Source organism: Patiria miniata, unplaced genomic scaffold (genome assembly GCF_015706575.1).
Source record: "Patiria miniata isolate m_02_andy unplaced genomic scaffold, ASM1570657v1 HiC_scaffold_5, whole genome shotgun sequence".
NCBI classification, from domain to species: Eukaryota; Metazoa; Echinodermata; class Asteroidea; order Valvatida; family Asterinidae; genus Patiria; species Patiria miniata.
In genome coordinates, this window is record NW_024037072.1 from 25,518,947 (window position 1) to 25,541,212 (window position 22,266).

The 22,266-nt window shown below is 39.7% G+C and overlaps 1 protein-coding gene and 1 non-coding gene across 2 annotated transcripts in view; one reads left to right on the top strand and one right to left on the bottom strand.

Moving 5' to 3' along the window:
* The window catches only part of LOC119741743 (bestrophin-2-like), a 42,719-nt gene extending 25,013 nt beyond the window's left edge, over positions 1-17,706 (bottom strand). Inside the window, exons 1-2 of the mRNA XM_038217625.1 lie at positions 17,152-17,706; positions 986-1,227 (exon numbers count right to left, since the gene is read on the bottom strand). Of these exons, the coding sequence (XP_038073553.1) occupies positions 986-1,227; positions 17,152-17,244 (335 nt within the window). The 5' untranslated portion in view covers positions 17,245-17,706. The remainder of the gene's footprint in view (positions 1-985; positions 1,228-17,151) is intronic.
* On the top strand, positions 11,282-11,363 carry Trnas-gcu. Its single transcript has one exon. It is a non-coding gene; the product is annotated as a tRNA-Ser (tRNA).
* Positions 17,707-22,266: the final 4,560 nt, after the last annotated feature.

Sequence of the window (22,266 nt, forward strand, 5' to 3'; positions counted from 1 at the left end):
GCGATTTGGTTTTCACATAAGTTGACAATAGCCTGGCAGGTATTTAAAACGTAAGTAAGGTCCAAATATCACCGTAGTCAACTGATTGGGGCAAAGGTAGACTGAACAAGGGTAAATGGTGGAAAAAAGTTAAAAGCTAAAAATGGGCTAATAGGACGGAGGGAGTCGGGAAAATAACAGCTAACAACCTTCAACAATGGACCGATCCAGTAAGCCCCTCCCACTGCGCACGTGGGCAAATTAACACGTGCTACTCTCCAATGCCACACTGCACTTTCCTGCCGCGCGCATCATACGCGCGTGCACGTATGTCGGACTTTTGTGCACGCACGTCGGACATAAATCACGGCTGTGATTGGTCAGAATACCATGGGGCGGTGCTTACTGGATCGGTCCATTCTGCGGGTTGGAATTATATTATCGTCTTAATTCAGTCCTCCCATGTGTTTCAATCAGCTCCTTACCATGGCATACGGGGTGAGTTTAAAAAAAACCACGAACCCAAATGTCTGGACCATTGCTTTAGTGAAGTTCTGCATGTGGCACTCAAAATTTAGGATATGAAACTCCCAATTCAGCTTTCTTTGAGTAAAAAAATAATTCAAATCATTGATGTACTTTTCAAGTACGGAGTTTTAAACACAAACGCCGTTTTAAGGTTCTGTCCACGGATCACAAAAAAGTTCAGTGTTCTTTCAGCAAAACGAAAACAAATTACATAAGGATGTGTGTGAATCGTTTCGCTTTGCTGAAACAACGCACACTTTTTTGTGATCCGCGAACAGAACTTTAAAACGGCGGTTGTGTTTAAAACTCCGTAACTTGAAAAGTACATGAGTGATTTGAATGATTCTTGTACTTAAAGAAAGCTTGTGGATTGGGCTTTCATATCCTAGATTTAGAAAGTGCAACATGCAGACGTTCACTAAAACAATGGTCCCAACATTTGGGTTTCGGTTTTTTTTACTCACCCTGTAGAACTTACCTGTCAAATACCACTGTCACGTAGAAACCAAGCACGAAGCTTATAGGAAACACTTTGGTGTAGTCGTAAGCGTAGAAGGCGAGTTTCTCAAAGTTACTCTTGGTGGTTCCCTTAAGCGCGAACCGATATAGGATGCTGACCACGCCATAGAAGCCCAGAAACACGATCATTTCCCGCCAAAGAAGCTTGTAGACACTGGCTTTCCAGCGGAACAATAGACGGGCGAAGCCGTGGATTTTAAACTGGAGAATTGAAGAAATAAATAAAAGACCTGATAGTTAGCTCAATGTATTGAGTTTCTCATGTAGTTTTTAATTACAGGTTTTCATGGTGGATCAAGTAATATAATATTATTTTTGTATCTACATCATGCTACATGTACTTTTAATAACCTATTGAATGAACTTGTAAAGGTGTGTATAATGTAGTCCTAACGTGTAAATTTAATATGCCCGGATGGGGCTCGTTCTCTACCATAGCCCTTCACCAACATCCAAACGAGCAACATTTGAAGCACAAGTCTAACTGACAACGCCACATATGATTAAAAATGAGAACAACATTACAATCTCCCTGACTGCCGTATACATGAACATTATAATGTCTACGATGCCCGAGCAGAACTTTCCTTGAAGTGTAATGCAACTCCAAGGTAAATGCACATAGGACCGCACGGTCATTTCTGTCAGCAACATTTCTTCAAGATGTAGAGGAAACTATAGTAAGAGTCCTCTTGAAAACAGCATCGGTTAGTCTGGATGCCTATAAGTTACGCTCCGGATAGCAACTAGATCAACATGTATGAGCACGTAGCGATATTGAGTTATGCAGGCTCCGAGGCTTTTGAGGCTTTTATCGCTGAGGTCAACTGTTCCCTTTCCCGCCATATCGAGGTCTGAGTTAGCGATATTAGTGTTGATTGAATCTCACTGCATTTAGGAAAACAATAATAAAGACCGAATCAATTTTCCCCAAAAGGTAGACACTTAATGGTATGTGTAAAATGTTCAGCATTTCCTGGCTAGTGGGTTTTGTTTTTACAATATTTTGCTCCGGTAAACAAAATATTGTTGTGTTTTACATATTGCCTGCCACAAAATTATTTCATAAATTTTCATCTTTGTACGAGTGCTTCTTGTTCCACTTATCCACATGTATTTTAGATTTTCGGAAGTAAGCGGTCAATTTTTGGCACGGCATTTCCCTTTCACGTCATGCAATTATTCAGTTTTCATACTTCTATAGTAACATTTATAGCCTACAAAGGCTTTTTCCGACGGTGATTTTCTTAAGAAATCAATGTCCCAACAAATTTAAAACTAATTTTCCTATTCAAGGGGTCCTGAAGCGCCACCAGGGTCAACTTTCAGGCTGTATTCGATCTTTGCAGACACTAAGGTAAGGAATGCACCAACTACGGTAACATTGACATGGTTGGTGAATTTAACGAGTTTATTTCGTTTGACCGCGTTCATCAGAATTCAGTCAGAAAACCAGTTTAAGTTATAACATGATACTTGTTACAAGTATCGGTTCAGCTTGAAAATAAACCGGGGACCCATCCAGAACCACTGGAACGCTCTCAGAACGTTAAAATCTGCGTATAGCTCATTGTAATGTTAAGCTTTTAGAGGATTTGTTTACATGCTTTTGTTTTTAATCATTTGTATATGTTTTAAGTCATTTCTATATGTGACGTTAGCATGGTTATAAAATGATGTTCTGAGACTTTGGGCCTACTGATGAGTTTGGACCCCCCCCCCCAAAAAAACCAGCAAACAAACAGGACGGACGTGGGACATTCACAGTACAGTAAATGAAGTGTTTTTTCCCAGACAAAAATGGTTCTTAATGTCGTTACCAGGCAATTTTTTTTCGTGGGAGATTCCCACACGGCACAGTGCAAGTCAAATGGTGCGTGTTCCCTCTACCTGCCAATGGTTTTCTTTCATCAAAACACAACATGCCTGGGGCAGGTTTAAAGGAATGAAAAAAAAAAACCACACTGTCAAAAACAACTGCCAAGCGCGTTTGCCGATGTACACGATGACGTCCCCTCGGTATCAAATATCAGGACTGCCTCCAAGCATGCGGGAATGTATGCGGATTACCACTTAATTTTCTCCAGATATGTCTGCGGATTCCCCGCATTAAGTTCATTTGCAAGCCGTCCACACTGCCGAGTCACAGCTTAACCTTTCAGCCGGCGTGTATAGCGACATTTTGCAGGAGGAATATTATACTGATCACTTTGTTCACAAGAGAACGGAAATGCCATCTGCAGAAATAGCTCTCTGCGGTTTAAAGGGAAAATACAACATTTGCAAACATCAAAAAATAAAACTACCAAATCATTTTGAAATACCTTGCTGGACTGTTAGTGAATGACAGTGTAAAGCATCCTGTAAAATCATGGCACCTGGTATACTGTCATTTTCAAGAAAAGTGGTATTTTTGTATCAATTTCCAACGCTGATCGGCCGATCAGCGTTGGAAACAACTGGCTTTTTTTCAAATACTGGCCCCAATTGACCATCGCACTTGTTTGCAATCGATTACAAACCTATGAACGGGTACGAGCAAGCTAGACTGGTTCCCTGACCTTACAATTCCCCAATGTATGTAAACTGCTCTCTTTCTTCTTATATGGAGTCAGGGAACCAGACTACAGGAAAATGATCGTTTTTCTTGGTTTTTATAGCATTTTCGAACCCAAAACCTCAAAAAAGTCAGTGTAACTATATTTGCTATATATTTCCAACCCCCCAATTCCATCCATTTCTGAAAATTACAGCAAAAGCAAATGATGTATATTCCCTTTAAAGGGAAAATACAACATTTGTAAACATAAAAAAACAAAATGATCACATTACCACGAAATACCTTACTGAATTGTTAGGGACGGACAGTCTAAAGCATCCTTTAAAATCGTGGCTTCTGGTGGGCTGACATTTTCAAGAAAAACTGTATTTTTCGGACGCTGGTCGGCCGACCAGCGATGGATAAAACTGGCTTTTTTTCAAAAACTGTTTTTTTTTTCATATTTAGTTATTCTGACTTTTCTTTGCAATTAATCACACACCTGTAAAGGGGTACAAGCCTGCTAGACTGATTCTCTGACCTTACAATTCCCCCAGAGTGTATTAATTGCTTCGTTTCATCTTAAGTGGGGTCAGGGAACCAGACTACAAGAACATGATAGGTTTTCTTGGTTTTTCAAGCATCTACAAGCCCAAAACATGAAACAAGTCAGTTTAACAATATTTTATATAACATACTACTCCTCCAAATCCATTTATTTCTGAAAATTGCAGCAAAAGCAAATGTTGTACATTCCCTTTAACGGTTTGCACGTTTTAAAGAGCTGCCATTGTCATTTTCCGTACCTTTTCTTTAACACCATTAGCGGTAACAAAATGCAATGTTTTTGTCGATAACATTTTGTGTTTTCCTAAGACAAAAGGAGCTTTTAAGTACATATGCAGAGAAAGTCAATGAAGCGGTGGCTAGGGAAACAGGATGGCCAAGGTACAAGTGAGGCTCGGGTACTATAGGGTGGCCACGGCACTATAGGGTGGCTAAGGTGCTAGGATGGCTAAGGTGCCAGGATGGCACGGGTGCATACCTTTGTTCCGTAATACCTATGTTTCCCAATACCGATTTCCCCGAAATCCTTACCCCATAACCCTAACCCTAACCCTAACCCTAACCCAAACCCCAATCGTAAGGATCATCGGGGAACATCGGTATTGGGGAACATAGGTATTGGGGAACATCGGGTAGACCCCAGATGGCACTGATATCTGTAATTGCAGAACACAACGCTGTAGCTAGTCATCGGGAAATAAACGACTATTGGACTGCAGGCGAACCAGCTGGCGTGGGAGACGAGGCTGTTTAGCAGCGGGCCACTTCACCTCGTCCACTTGAAAATACATTATCATCAGAAATCCCCCATTACAGCGCCCATCTCAGGCCACTTACGCATACATTATCATCCCTCACATATCACGACCGGTAAACATGCCAGATGTGATAGCCGACCAGCCCGTGGCCTTTGAGGCCGGTTATACCTTTAATTTCACTGGATTATTTTCGCCACTGATGACATTTGGTTTCAATCGAATTAGTAAACAAGGAAACATGGCCTTCACATGGTTGGCTCATTTCAAGGCATGGATTCTCGAAGGCTTATATTTGCAGTATTAAATGCAAAAGTGAATTGATCATTGTGGAATGCGTCTGGGTACATCATATTGAAGAAAAAAAAGATGGACTTCACTAAAGCCATAAGAGCCTGAATACTCTCGCCTGCAAGATACCATTGTATACCTCTTGAGTTTAGTGTTCGGACAATTAGGTAAAATATGTAAACAGGTTAGATGACCTATTAGAGATACAGTTAACCGACTGTTTCTTCCTATAAAACAGGAAAGAGCAACGACCTCTCTCGATGAATTGCGGAACCAAACAAGTTTCGTTATATCTGGCATTTTCCTAGCATACCTTTAATAGATACAAGTCTACAAAATGGATCCATTAGGTGTAAAATACACGTGACTAAAGTAGAAAATCTGCAGTATAGTTGAAAACCTGTAGTTGAAAACCTGTAGTTGAAAACCTGTAGTTGAAAACCTGTAGTTGAAAACCTGTAGTTGAAAACCATACAAAGCACAGGCCTGCTACAACGACCGCCATTCCCGTACATAATATATCCATTCAGTGCATCAGAATAATTTATTCATCAAGGAATGCAAATATATTCTTGAATGCATTTTTCAAATCTACCGATTCCTCCGTAAATGCCAAATCTATTTTTTATGCATGCATCCCTGTGTATATACCCCGAGACATCCGACGGCAGTTTCCGACTGTACCCACGTGAACTCGTGAGAGTGGTACAGAACTGGGAAAATCGAAAATGCAGCATACTCGGCTGAGTTGTTGAGGGAAACGAATCCAGACGAAAAACAATTTCATCCCCGACGCCCATGAACCCTGCTTGGGAATTCAAAGCGCGCGTGTCTCTGGGTTTCCTTCCGCGTGATGTGTGCACTGATATTTTTGTCATCGGCAGCAGCCGGCGGGAGATTCCTGCATATTTTGCCTGGCCGAGCGGAGGCCGCGCGGATTCAGTTTCGGGGAGACAAATTACATCTTGATGTTCCACAGCGAGGGAAAACAAGCGAAGGCGATCTTCGATGCCGGTAGATTTCCTACAATGTGTGGCGTACACAAGGCCTCGTTCCCTGGGGTAATGAACTTGGTAATGCCAGTTTACCCGAGGATGGTGAATTATTTTTTAATTCCAAGGATCCTTACACATTGAAATGAAATGAAACTGTATCACCTTGTTTTCTTGTTTACAAGCTTGAGTCGGATATCTTACTTAAGCATCACAATCCTTGCTGTCATACGCTGTTCCTTTTGTCGAAACTGCCATGAAAATAATCGTCCAGGAGCATTTGCAACTATTTGTAGCAAAATTCTGTTCACTGATAAAAACCGTACCTAATTTTCTTTGGGACTAAATGCAACGCAAACCAGGCTTTTCAACCCCTAAGCTATAGTATGCAACAGTTTTCCCTTCAATGAATGAATTCACAACGACGATGTAAAATGATATTGTACCCTGAAATTTAACTTATAAAAGAGGTCAAATTCGATACTTGGATGGGCCTTTGTGTTTCCCTTCTTTTGTCCTTCCCTGAATAGGAAGGTGCGCGAATATTTATCACCAAGAAGTCTTCGAAGCTATAGTACCATGGATATCGAATAAAAGAGATAATTAATAATACGAACGAAACAAGCACAAAACGTGTAGGCCTTATCTTATAGGCCTGCTCGGCCTTATCTTATAGGCCTACTCCCCATTGCGCATTATTTTCTCTTATACTTTCGCAGCGACCGTTCAAATGCACTTTAGATTTGACGTCGACGGTACTGTAAATCTGTTGCTATAGAAACGGCACGCGTGCAACCCGCCATTAATGTGGGTTTACATTCGACACCCCCGGCTCCCCCAATTAGATTCCGGTGAATTGAATGCCCGCAGACATTCTGCGGGCATTCCTGCGGGCATTCGCTTCCGGCTCGAGGGTGACCTTTTACCAGTCCAAATGTTGGGAGAATATCGTGTTGGGATGTTTATATCAAGGCTTGCAAAAGGTGAAGGGAACTTGTAAGTAAACAAATGCTGAACAGTATTATACAACAGTTCTTGGTTTTTCCACCATCTATGAACACAAAACTTTAAACATGTAGGCCTACAGTATAAGGCCAAATAAAAAAAAACATGTTTAGCGTCCTGCCTTTTTGAAAAAAAAGGAAGGAGGAGGCCCTTTTCCCCCCTCCAAAATAGCCGCCCGACCGGGCTATTTTTCAAGATGGCCGCCTGCTTTTTTATATGGCCGTCACTTGGACTCAGGAAATGACATACCAGCTTTATATGGGCTAGATGCAACAGACAAAGAGGCCAAAATGATGGCACTGTTTACAATTTATCACTTTTTTTTCGTTTTAAAAAAAGAAAAAAAAAACTGAGAAAAAACAGGCGGTCTCCAAAAAGGAAGCGGGCGGGGACGCTAAACGTGTTTTTTTTATTTGGCCCAACAATATTTCCTGTAAAATACTAACCCCCAAAATCCATCCATTTCTGAAATAATACAACAAAAGCAAACGTGGTATGTTACTTGTAACGAAAACGTAAATGGAAAAGCAAAATCTGTATTCCATGAAGTTCACTTTTAAGTCTTCTTAGTTTGTATTAGGTCCGTCTACCGTCAGCATAAATTAGAATTTTTTTATATAGTGCATTTTAAGCAGAGAACCTAATTACACTGTCTAATTACACTTTCTGAATCACACACCATGCATATCAGTATTACCCCTACTCAAATAAACAACACGTAAGCGTCTTACTCCGCCACAATGCAATTAATATTCATTACCAACTCACAATTAATAGATATTCACGAGCTTTGTGGATATCGGAAATTACTCAATTTAAATGTAATTGTCAAAATACACCATGGACTGAGGAACACCGTTGCAGTGTTAACGGCACGGTGACTTTTACATAAATAATTCAAATAATCCTTCGTAAAGAATTAATGCCAAAGATTTGATTGTTCGTTATTCTTATGCGTTCAATATGTTTTTCCGAAAGGAAGCAATATTTATTTTTAATGTGATGACATAGTCATCGTCGATGTATGATGCATGCTATGTAATGTCTATAGACTAAACAATTTTCTTTTTACACAAAAATCATAAAAGTACATGTACATTGTATCACAATCTACAGAAATCACTTAATTGGGCGGTCCAGGCACAGAGAATGAAACATGATGCAGTTGATGCTTAAAAACAGTAAACTATGGGCAGAGAGCCGCAAAGCATATACGACGCTTGGTGGTGCCGTAATAATTCAGGTAATAGGTAATTATCCAATAAAAACGGATGCACAAGACGTCTGTGTAGTCCTGTGGAACAAAACAACGCCCCACACATCACACTCCAATACAAAGGCCTTCTAGGGTCTTTCCAATCAGTTTGTTTTGTTATAGATTTCAGTTAGGTTGTTTTGTTACAGAAATCATAAGGTGTTCCAAATCATGCTATTGGGCGTTTGATGCTTTTCTTCATTCCCGTTTCTGAGGATACCTTAACGTAGACCCGCCATTCCCACGACTTTCTATTGTCTTAAAGATTGCAAGTTTCCAAACAGTTATCTTTTTTCCAATATTGGGGAATGAAGAGACAGGACATTCCATCTGCATCTGACTGCGTTGAACTTGTCATTTATAGACGACGTGAGGTTCCATTTGTACTCTGGTCAATCGATCAGAAGAGAGACCAAAAATAGCGGCTGATTTTCAGTGCTATGAGTTGCTGGGGAACAGTGATGTGCAAGTGTATTATTATGAAAGCACGAGGAGAATGAGAAGACCTAACTAAGACACGTCAAACATTTCACTAGCAGCAGAGGGCATTAAAGTGACGGTATAGCCACAGTGCGCAAGTACCCCCCAACGATAGAACAAAAAAGAGCGCTGGCATGCGTAGGTTTCAATGGTTGACAGAGTGTGGCTTGGGTGGCGCGCTCGCCTCTCACCGATGTGGACCGGGTTCGATTCACGTCTCGGGTCATTTGTGAGTACAGTTGTTCGTTGATTCTCTCGTGTGCCATGAGGGTTTTTTTCCGGGTTCTTCGGTTTTCCTCCCCCCGCAAAAAATCAACCCTTTCGATCTGGCTTTGCTACGTGGTCAGACATGGGTAGTACGACGGCTGCCTAAAGGCGCCTTTACAGGCCTTTGGTTCGACCACGTATTGTAGCTGCGTCCTTCGCAATTCCGCTTCTGCTGCGAGTAAGGATGAATATAGCCCCCTCCCCATTATCATTATTATCCAACAAGATATCAACTATCCCCTCCCCCCTGACAACATTTTGACAAAACGTTTTGACCAAAACAAAAAATCTTACACCAGCAAGTGTCCAAGCCTTAATCCTTAGAAGACACCCAGGAGTTTTCTTTTACCTTTAATTTTCAATCTTCAATTTGCATTAAAAGCAAAGTAAAAGCATCTTGAAAACAAAAAGTAGTTTTATTAAGATCATGAGGCATGATTTTAAAATGCCAAAGCGTAGGCCTATAGGGGCATGCCTATACTCAAATGCAAAACCGTAAAAAAGGATTTCAAAGAATTTAAAGAAAAACAGACTAACCTACATACAAGTGCAAATGAAACACAAACAATTACCAGGACGGACTGATCATACATGCAGCAGGGGTCAAAGATTTTACATAATAAAGAGACTAAATAAATAGAATGCGGAAATAGGGAGCAACATATGGCTGGTCGGGACGGAGGAAGGGAAGGATACTATGTTAAATAATGGGACACAAGATGGTCGATGAAACTGATTTTGAACCGGCCCACAGAGGACTGTGATTTTATGGACTGATCAAGTCCATTCCACAAACGAGGCCCGTAGAAAACGTTACACTGGCCTATGACGTTCCTATGATATACAATATAGGCCCTCTTATGTAACTGTATTTGCAGACACGTTCTGAACCATAATTATCCGCTTTTTTCATTTAAAATACACTGGCAGGTTCGCTTTTAAGTTCATGTCTGTGACCGTACCAAGGTGACGCAAAGAACGAAGACAAACTTGCTGTTTACGAAGTCCCAACATACTGTGTATGTGTCCGAGTCTAAGATTATATACATCTCTTTCACCTGTTCCCAATTCGTGTAAACAACGTGCCGGTTGTACGAATTGAAACATCAGGGTTATCTAAATAAATCAAGACATCTGATAAATAAACCTTGGGCAATTCCGTTTCAGAGTGCGGTCATGAATCACGTAGATTACCGATCGCCCTTGCAGCCCGAGTCACTGTTGAGCAGGCCCATATGTCTTCATAAATCGCGGCTTCATTTTCATCTCTGTTGATTATTTCTTAATGAAACCCGTGCCTATTGATGGAAGTGTATCTGGTTGACGAAGATACACGCCTGTGTCACCAGTGCACAGCGAGCACCGCAAGATAATGAACAAGTCACTGTTAAAAACAACCGTGCATTTAGTACATTAGCAACACTTCGCTAATACCAAATTCTGGACTTTAGGTTACATTACTGTAGGCCTATGCAACACCTTGAATCAGAGTCCTAGTATTCTGTTCGTTGGTTTTCTTTTGGTACCATCTACAGTGTATATTTATACACATTGGTAAAAGATGTTTATGACACATGCCTCTATATATAGGCAGTCTGTGGTACCTGATATGAGGAAATGGCGCGGGTAATATTTTGTGACCACATGTGCGAGAACCAATTCAAACATTGCCGGATTGGGTTGAGAAAACCGCGCCTTATTTCTAACCAAACACCCGTGCTTGAACGCCGTGGCGTGTTGCACAACACTTACTTCAACATACCGAAACTAAGTTGGGTTCGAATTAGTTGCATTAGGAAATGTACAGACTAATCCGAAAAGTTAACCTTATTAAACTGCAACTACGCTAAATGTCCTTTAAAAAAAATACATGTTTTTCAGTTAGTCAATTGCAATAAATAATTTTTTTTTTGAATAAAAATTACGCTTGAGAAAATAATGTAAAAATACTCAAAATTGATCACAAAATGTACACCTTAACGTCAATTTCACTGCTTGTTGGTCAAGACAAACAAAACGGAATCCGCATAGCGAGACTAGTTTGTGTGAAGTGGCTCATTTGTTGTGACGAAATTGCAAATAAACTTGGTATATTCACCGCGAAGACGAGGTGGCCGAGTGGTTAAGGCGATGGACTGCTAATCCATTGTGCTTTGCACGCGTGGGTTCAAATCATATCATCGTCGTAATTTTGTTCAATAAATAAAACTTAATTATTATTTAATAAGTAAAACTATAAAATTTGGATTTAAAGCTCTGGCAATCAATTTAAAAAAAAATTACATTGTCAAATTTAAAACGGGAAGTTCGTTTCGACATGCAATTAATGTTTAAACTAATCGGTCAGAATGTACTATATTAACAATTCAATTTACTAAAAACCACCAGTGATCCATTTTTGATGCGGTAAGTGTATATGACTCTAAATTTCACAAATCTTAAATGTGCTCTTCTAAAAAAAGAAAAAGTTAAACATATGCCTGACCACGAATGCTTGTACGTGTTATGGTAAAATGCATTCCTGGAGCGCTAGCTCGCATCTTTGTATCCCCTTACAAGTTCACCTTATGCCAATCAATATTTTGTTGCATGCACGACTGACAGCTGATATCTCTTGTCCCTTTCCAAACCCTTCCGCAAAGTGCATCGAGAAACTGGGACGTTAGTCATTAATTTCCGGGGCAATTTCTTGAAGGCATGCTAAAATGCATTGATCATCACCCCCACGGTGACCCGATAGAGGGATGATCGAGTTGGGTTCTGTCGGCGGTCCATAGCATGCGCCTTCGAAGAAGGAAAGAACTTACTGCTAAAAAAACCCCGAACTACTGCTGAAAAAAAAACCCCACCGAGGTCTGCATTCCTTTCCATCGACAGAATTGGACAAACTGACCGTGATTCAATCAAGCACTACTTGTTTATTCACCTGACGAGTGGTTGGTTATTCCTTTTTGTGCGGAATGCTGCAACTGGCCGGAGCCTACAACGGATCGATGAGCGAGATAATGATCTGGCTTTTGTTGTATCATAACACCGTCAAAATCAATGCATTATCTTTAAATTTTGTTTTTTAAACACCAGGGTCTTTGAAGCTGAATTTGTGTGAGCGAGAGGAGGATCCTACACGAATAAAGCATTGTTTGACTTATATTTGGTCTGTAACTGTTGAAAAATAAATAGTTTTTGATTCCGAAGACGATACACAAAATATATGTAGTTACATCCTAAAAAAACCCCGCTTGTCTGTGGAAGATTGAAATACTATCACAACACCTTAGTACTAATCACGCTAAATATCAAATGAAAAAATTCCAAAGAATTTCAAATGTTGTAATCAATAATATAACAAAGCATCTTGATAATATGATTGACATTCAAGAGAAGCAGGCTTGAATTACACGTCATTATTCTCACCCTACAGCCACATGACGATCAGAGCCCACCAATCTTAACGTCAAATTCTGAACTGACCACTTTTTCTCAGACCCATCTGAGTGTTTACTCTAAAGAAGCATTTCATAAGGTTCCGAAGACAATCAAACGACAGCCCATATTCCAATCAAATTTTGTTTTTCCTGTCTGAAAAGTCATGTCAATTTACCCCCCTAAGCAGCTTGCATTGTGGTGGACTCGGGGGAAGTTCACCAGACTCCAATTTTAATCCCTGGGATAATAAGCCATACAATCGAGCCAGCCACTTGCTCCCTCCGTGTTTTCTTTGACAAAAGCTTAAGTGATGAGCCGGCGATCTAGCGTTAAGAAAGCCACCAATGCTGTTTGGAGAGATAACCCCTGTGAATAAACCATGAGGCAGGGTGTCGGCAATGGAACCTTTCGGGTAAAATCGGCATCCGGGGACCGTGATAATTATCCCCAGCCAGCGGGGAGACGGTTCTGAAGTACAATGAAGACAAATTGAGGAAGATCGAGTGATCAGGAGCTGATATGGGTGATGATCGATTCGTGTTTGGTCAACAACTTTGAAAATGGAAAATTGACAGCCTTATAGGTTTGAAAAACATCATTTCAGCTGATGTCGACAGTTAGCTGCTAGAACGTTTGGTTTAAAATCAACCCGAAAAAGAAGGGAACGTGAATAAGATATTTTGTACTCGGTAATTTTAAAAAATGTATATCGAGTCCATAACATTGCCGTACGACTGAAATTTGATATGTTAACGCCCAACCACTCGAAAAAGTCTGAAGGAAGTCTCCATTATATTCTTCTCAAATAAATGTGAACAGTGAATTGGCTTAGGGTTAGTCAGAGGGTCAAAGCCCCTTATGAGGGTGCTCCGTGCATTGGGGTCCGCACAAATTTTTTTTTGCATTTTCTTGATCTTCAGACTATCTGATTAAAAAATCTGACGGGTGCCACCCTGGCACCCTTGAGCATTCCTTTTTGAAAAATCAATTAATGTGCAAATTAGCTGAAGCCATTGTCTGATATAGGCCTACTCTATTTCTCAATATCTCCGTTAATTCCTAAACCCACCAAATGAAGTGTCAGGATACTGTTTTCAGAGTCATTGATTTAACTAAGTCATTAAACTCCAGATAGAGTGTATGATTATGTTATGCATAAATATGCAGATTAGCTCTAATATAGGTTTTCCCGGCCATTTTTAAGACATTTTCTTCATTCAAATTCACCAACTCTAAAATTCAATTTCACACGCTTTTAACAAAACAAATTTAGTCATTTACCATTCAATTTCAAAGTTTGGTCACCCTCTTTAGTCACCGGGTCGAGAACATTCGTCATTACAGATCAAATTCGTCTGAGCTGTTGCCGAATGGCAGCACTCATAGATCGAATTCGTCTTATAAATCAATTAGACGAATTTGATTTTTGAGTTTTCATTGTCTGAATTTGCTTGAAGTTAATTTGAAACTGTATGACAAAAGACGAAATTGAAATTGGAAGCGCACTAAATCGATGTTGATGGACGAATTAGAAACGGTGAATTCGAATGATCAACGTTTTGAAATAGCCGGGAAAACCTTTATTTATTTAATTTAAAAATCTTCTTCTTAGAAGACCGATAGGTCAGTGCCACTAAGCCGTAATTGTTCCTGTAATTGAGCCAATTCTATTAATTTTTTTACTTGGCCATTTCTGGCTCGTTTCGTTCCATTTAAATTTAATTTTTATTATTTTGCAGAGTGCCAGACCCCACAACATGGATCTATTGCCTTAAAAAAAAGCCGGGGAGCAATCCGCTCCTCTGTACATTTTCTCCAATATATCCAATTTTATGAAACACCAATTTTATGAAACTTATGGAATGACCATTCTCGCAAAAATATCAATTGGTCGAACGCAGGGCGTTACCTTTGTCCATTGTGATATAATAATGTGACTAATCGTCCATAGAAAAAAAGGGTTCATTCAAGGAGACTACAAATGAAATATAAATTAACATAATTTACAAACCCCTTGTTCGATTGAAATAAAGTTTTACCGTGACCTAACATAAATGTTGTTATATGCAAACTGAATTTCATAGAAATTTATCACTGGATCGCCGAGATAATAATGTGTGTGAGATTCACCCAGACAGTGAGAAGGGTATAAATGCGGCTCTTTTAGGTCTTTTAAGATACAACATTTGCAAACATCAAAAAACGAAATGCTCAAATTATCACGAAATACCTTACTGGATTGTCAGGGAATGACAGTCTAAAGCATCCTGTAAAATCCTTGCTCCTGGTATGCTGACATTTTCAAGAAATATTGTATATTTCCAACGCTGATCGGCCGAACAGCGTTGGAGAAACGTGGCTTTTTTCAAAAACCGCTCCTAATTTTTCATATTGAGTTGTTCCGCATTTTCTCTGCAATTGATATACACATCTTTGAAGAGGTATACAAGCCTGCTAGACTGATTCTTTGACATTACAATTCCCCAAAGTCTATAAATTGCTCCGTTTCATCTTAAGAGGGGTCAGGGAACCAGACTTCAAGAACATGATTGCTTTTCTTGGTTTTTCCAGCAGCTACAAGCCCAAAACGTGGAACAAGTCAGTTTAACAATATTTGCCATAACATACTAATCCTTCAAATCCATTTATTTCTGAAAATTGCAGCAAAAGCAAATGTTGTACATTCCCTTTAAAGAGTACCGGTATTTCACAGATGAGTCACCAAAAAAATGCACAAATGTATGCATACGTTAGGCCTCTCATGTTATAAGTGGTTTTATTGAATTCAGCAACCCTAAAAACAGGGGTCTAGACATCCCTTTTGATCTGTGCTTATTCCTGTGGAGATAACACTGTTGTTAAAATAAAGGCAACAACTGGTTTGCATATTTTTGCACATATATTCTCAGGCTACAAGGGTTAATTGAAATAAGTAACCCTAAAACATCAGCATTGGATCTTTTAAGGCTAGATATTAAGAAAAGTTGTATTTTAAATAATGGCAATCGCTAATTTGCATATTAATTGATTAAAACAAATGCTCGAGGGTCCCTGGGTGGCACCCGTTTGAATATTCACTTATATGGTCTGAAGATCACAAATATGGAGGAAAAAAATGTGTGGACCTCAATGCACGCTTCCATGACCTACTCCCGGATTAGATTGACAAAATAGGAAGTGCGAAGGTGTTTTTAAAAATATATCTTGCAGCTGTCACTTGCAAATGTTTTAGATTATTTGCACTTTAAATATCGAGTCTGTCTCAGTTACATTCTTAAAACATGATTGATATGCATACAAACCTATTACCATTTCATCTGGAGTTGTGCCGCTAAACACCTTTTAAGATTAAGAAGGTTATTATTGCATTGTTAAATAGATAAGATGTCATGTCTCCGCATCTACATCTTTTGACACTCAAGCTATTCAGCATTCAGGTGATGCTGTCGTATCCGAATTGCCTCTACAAAAACATCATACCCTTTAATGTTAATTCATAAGCTATTATTTTGTTTGTTCGCATGACATTTAAACGCATGGTATCAATTGACTTCTCATCCTAGATGCAGTCGTACCTTTTCAGTAGATAAATGAAAGTCAGCAGTGGTGTTCAGTTACATATGAATATAGAATGGGGATCAAGCCATAAGGTCCTGTTATGCACATTGTGTCCATCAAATCAAATAGAAGGATGGCATTTTAGCTTCAGAAATAGGTCTCAAACAACATGGACAAACAAAGCCTAACGCAGACGGAGGGTCATTCCAATATTGCAATACGTGCAGGATATCATTGACATGCCTAAATGGCACACATATGGTGACCTTTAACAAATTAACCAACACTCACCGGCTTTCGAGCTATCTAAAAATCCATGGTAAGAACAATGTGTTTTTCCCCCAACAAGTATCACCACACGCCCCGCGTGTTTATTATGAATATCTACTGATGGAATCATTAGATTGACACAAGTATATCGGACCGCTGCCATAGTCCCCAGCCAACCATAGCACGATTTTCTGGTCCGTTGGACACTGATTGTTTTAGCATTATGGAAGAGGAAAATGCAGCCTTACGACAGATATGCAGGCATTTTGTCTAACGAGTGGAATTTGGGCATGTAATATTTGGATATAAAATTGATAATAATAAGGCCGCAAGGGACACACATTTAGAGTTGGTTGTTGATTATACAAGCATAGAAGACGACCCGATCTCCTTATTTCTTTTCTGTAAATTGTATTTTGAATTGATATTTGCTTGTTTTGTTTAGGTCTAGAATTACGATAGGAACGGGACATGTCGTATTAGACTGACTGCATTGTGTATTATGAGACACCGACAGCAAATTATACCTAATTAATCAGTTATTCTGGCTCGACTACGAGACTGCATTGTTTACAGTACGATGCGCCATCGGATGTAGATCTTTGTATACCGATAGATGTATCAACACGATCAGCCGCGCCCGGTTGTAATAATGCTTGCATATGAGCAACACGTGGACACATCACTATGTGTGTTAATGAATAGTTTGCTTCAACTTACCCTCCTTCGACAGAATCTTTTTAACCGATACGACCGATCCGAGTAACCGGTCGTCTTTGCGCTTTGGTCCTCGGTGCTTTTATCCTCAGGCATAGTCCCGGGTTATATTTAGTATATGATCCAAGGTCCCCGCCAGCACCATGTGTCCCCCTACGCCTGGACGATGGCGGCTGTCTCTATGCATTGATGGCAATGTGCTATCTAGAGTAGATAGCACACTGGTCTGAAGAACTACGTGGATTGAAGTGAATTCACTCCGTGTCTACGATGGAGAGTCCTAGTAAGCATATGCACCGGTATGGTCTGATCTTGCACTCGCTGCTTGCATGATCCTGCCTTCGGCCCCGACGAACATTGGACAGACATCAATTTACGAAAATATATGAGCATTAAGCAGAATGATCTATGCCCCTCTCACTCCGGCTGCCCAGCACATGAATGTTTCGCGTGAGCACAGGGTCCTACGCGCTTGTATATTCATCACTTCGCACGTGTACATAATCAATTCGATTAGGCCTATCGTATGGTTTACGCTCGTAAGCGAAAGGCCGATCTTCACATAATTGTTGCAAGCGAGTTGTATCTGCTAAGCTGACATGAAAAGCACTTCGTCGCCACATTGTGACTTTTATTCATAAAGCTACTCATCATCATCAGCGACGCCGACGTCCCTCACTATCCACGCAGACTTTCGGTAGGGAAAAATGCAAGTAATGCAAATTTTAAACTGGCGCTGTAATAAAAAAATGTATAGTCTAATAATACTGTATAAATAATACCCTCCACTGCGTACAACTCGTAAAGACTATAAGAATATACACGCGTATACGGAATGCATAGATTGACGTGTACCAAGAGTTCTGTTAATGTCAAAGCTATGCTGAGTGCGCGGTCTGATGTCGGCAGAATCAGCAGGGGTTCTGACCCAAATTAAGTCCACGTTCACTCAATGCAAATCTCAGGACCGCATGTTGAGGGTTTTCGCTTGTTCGTTTTCTCGCTTGAGCCAAAAAAGGCTATGACGTCTGTTAATTCAGTGTCGCTGGGAATGTTTGTCTATTTGAGTCATACGAGCCATGAATTTCTGAATAGGGCCTTTTTGTTCAGTCTCGATTCCTTTTATTTGTGTTCATTACGCATCAACTGAATCAGGGTCCGTCTGATTACGAAATGACAATGATTTAAATTATCTTTGTGTCAAAATTGGCCTTTGCGTTTGTTGGTTATCGTACGATTTACCAATAGAAGCAGTTCTCAGAATTAGAGGAGAAACCACTTAAAGTATTAATTCAATGTGTTTCAAAACTGAACAGGCTCAACGAAAAGCTTGATTTAGAATAAGTTATTAAATTACTGAAGAACGATTAATTTATCGTATTTGGCTGAAGATTTCGAGTCAAAGTAACCACAAGCAATTGATACAAAAATACATGCATTCTCACAAAAGATGCGACCCTTGAATCAGGATATAAATTCGGAAGATTTTCATTGGTATTTCTTACACGTAAATTTTCTTGTCGAATTGTATTTTTTTTTATAAATTGCTTTAACCTGAGGAAAATGCTTTAGTCACGAATCTCCGAGCATGCATTTTACACCACAGCACAGTGGAAATCATAATTGGTAAAGTATAAACAATGCAGCTTCATCGGTTCCCGCATGCGCACACAAGGAGATGTGTGTATGATGTCAGGAACCAAAATTGATTTGGAGCAATAGAGTATTCCGCAATGCATTTTATAAGAAAAGGTGACTCTGTCAATAACTAGGACTTAAAAAAAATACGAACTAATCTGAATTTCAAACCCAACACCTTTATAGATCAGTTATACATCTTTTACATTATGAACAAACATTAGTATAGTCTTGGTTTCTAATTATGAAAACATTTCATAAAAAAGTGATCCAGGCACTGTAGCCCTCAAGGCGGATGAAGTCTACAGGGATGTAACGAGTAAAGAAACGTTCAATCACAAGGCAGGAAGAAACTACACAATTTATTTTGGAGGGGTAACCAACATAATCAAAGATAGGGCCAGTCAGAATAAAACAATGAAATAAAACAATCTTTTTCGGCAGAGAGAGAGACACACAGATTTGGGCTTCGGTCAACAACTTTTAAGTCGCCAACCAGAGCCTCAACTAATGACAATTGGCAATGCAGTTGAGCGAACTACATGTATAAGCCCCCTCTGAAAAAGCTACCTTGTCATGGAATTGAATCCCCACACAAAAATCCATTTCGATTGAATCAATTTTAGCCAGGTATGCGCACATTTTGCGTGACAGCCTTTTATGTTAGTCAACAAAATGTTAATTTAGTCCAAAGCGTTGAATGAAAGGATAATTAGCATTAGTTCAGAGTGCTCTGGCTCAAACAGACGTAGTAGAACTAACAGCCGGTCGATCACATAATCACTCAAGTGCTACAATAACAACTATTTAAAAAATAAAAAACTTTCGTGGAATGTGAAATCATGCCGAGAAGAATTTTTCTATCGATTACATTGCCATGTGGTTTTCCAAAAGGAAAAAAACAAACGAAATACACAAAACTGCTGAATAAGACATTAAAACCAAAAGGACTGCACTTATCCATTTCAATCGATCACTCAGATCAAGTGCAACTGAAGTCAGTGGAAAATTCAGGCCAAGGTCTTTACACAGATCCTTGTCACGTTGGGAGAAAATATTCGATTCATCGAAAAGCTGCCTCTGCATGAAGCCCTGGACTGATGCAGATAAAGACAAGGATGGGAACCAAATCCTTCGTACATCCGCCTTACATGTTCAAGATACCCTGGATGGTCTGGGGGCTCGCTTAAGGAGAGGATGTGGTTTTATTATTGCTTTGCTGTAGTATACCTTTGCCAATCAATCCCCTGGACGGCATTTTGTGGGCAGTTGCGTGGCATATTCACTGCCTTATGGGCATAGCATGGATCCTATACACTGAGAAGGGAAAAGAAAGCCCCGTATACCCATGGCATCGAGCACTACGCGCGCACTGGCTGCTTCCCCCCTCCCCACCCGTATTTTTTTGCACATCGGAAAATGGTGCATATTATAATTCGGCGCGGAATATTCTGGTGTCTTTTAAGTGCGCGTCATTATATGTCCGTTTTTGAATGTGGTGTGAGTCTACGACTGGAGCAATTCATGCTGCCGTCGGATCCGATTTTTTTTGTTTTTGTTTTTATTTGCAACAGCCTTCTAAGCTGCACCATAACACTAAAGTGATAATTGGTAAAATGGGGGAAAGGAAAATTGTTGGAAGTGATATTTAGCTAAAAAAACCTGAATGGATGTTTAAACCCGTCGGAATACATATTAAGATTTATTCACCAACTACACCATTCAAATCCATCATTTATTATTGCGGAATATACTTACAGGGTGACCTTTATGTTTTTGGTACCAGATTAAAGCTGAGAACTTTTTCTTTCAAATACTGAAAAAAAAACCACATGCAAATAGCACTTTGGGTTGCTGAGAAAATGTCAGTCGTGTAAAAGTAGTCATTTTTCATCCTGCACACAAAAAAATTACCACAGTGAGGGATTTTCACTGTACCTATTTGTGCATGTCCTAATCCTTACAAATAACATGGCACATAATATGACAAGAGTACAAACGAATTTGATGGAAAAACAGGTATCTCATCCTTTATAGTCCTATTTTAAACCCTTTCAGCTTAAAAAAAATGTCAAAATACTACAGAAATTGCACACAATTAATGAAGGATAATTGCACAGAAGGCTTACAGTAAAATGTTCCACAGTATGAAGTACTTGTGTACAGGATGAAAAATGACTACTTTGACATAATTGGCATTTTCTCAGCAACCCAAACTGCTATTTTCATGTTTTTTTTTCAGTATTTGAAAGAAAGAGCTCTCAGCTTAATTCTGATACCCAAAACATAAAAATCCACCGATCCCTTTATTTGTAAAAGGTAAATGTTTTAGGGTTGTATTTTTCGGGTCACCCTGTATAGAGAGTAAAAGGAGGCGGTTACCATGCCAGGTTCTAGTGTTGGGACCGAGGTCGAGGTGCAAACCTGGTTCAGAAGGGTGAGGGACAGAAGGCATTACTGAATGCAGACTATAGAGCTAGTCTGGTTTCCAGACCAAAAGATTCTGACTATTTCTGACGAATCTACAATTTAGACGTCTGGGCGTCGGGAAGGCGTCGGGGGAAATTGTCAGGTCATGGAACCAGACTAACTATAGAGCATGCAAGTCTCGCCAGTCCACGTTCACGTTTTATGTATTAAAGCGTCTTGGTACCAAACACTGACTAGTCTAGTCACAGACTCCCGTAAATGAATTTACCCAATATTATCATCTACGTGATCGATTGAACGGAAGTTGATGTCAAAATGTTTAAGTTGATAATAGTCATCAATTCGCAATATTTTCAATATGTTGTTAATTGAAATGCTCCCTTGTCTTTTGAAATACCCATTTATTGCCCTTGATTGGATGGACCCAGTCAGGACACAAAATAATTTCTAAACATAGGATGTTACGCACGTGGTGTCATATACATGGTGCCCAGATGTGTTGTAGTTTGGTAAAATCTCGCAGGTTTTTGAGGTCAACTTGCACGCTCTATACTGATGACGTCACACTTTGTGTACTGATGACGTCACATTTTGTTTACATGTGTGCTTTCTTATGGGAGCCTGGTGGGGACGACGGTTTCATAGTCCCATAGAAAAACGCACACGTAAACAAGTGTGACGTCATCAGTACAGAGGCTTATTGCCGAACTCATGCATAAAAATAACTCATTGCAACATCACCGAACGTGCTTTTTACACGAAAGCCTAAAGCAAGCCTATATGTGTTCACGTTTCGCTTGTAAGGTGTTAAAACAGGTAACCGCACATATCTCAGAAAGAATCTTCAGTAAATATTTCATCGTCTGCTGGACCGCGCTGGTCACTTGTAATAGTATGGCAGATAGGTGATGGGATGGTGCCTTTGATGATACAAGCATGACATTTGGCACACAAGTCAGAATATGTCCTGAGAAAGGTATTTGGCTGTAGGGCCATCGCAGATTTGTCCACTAAAAAAATATAAGTGGAATTAATAACAAACAATAGCAG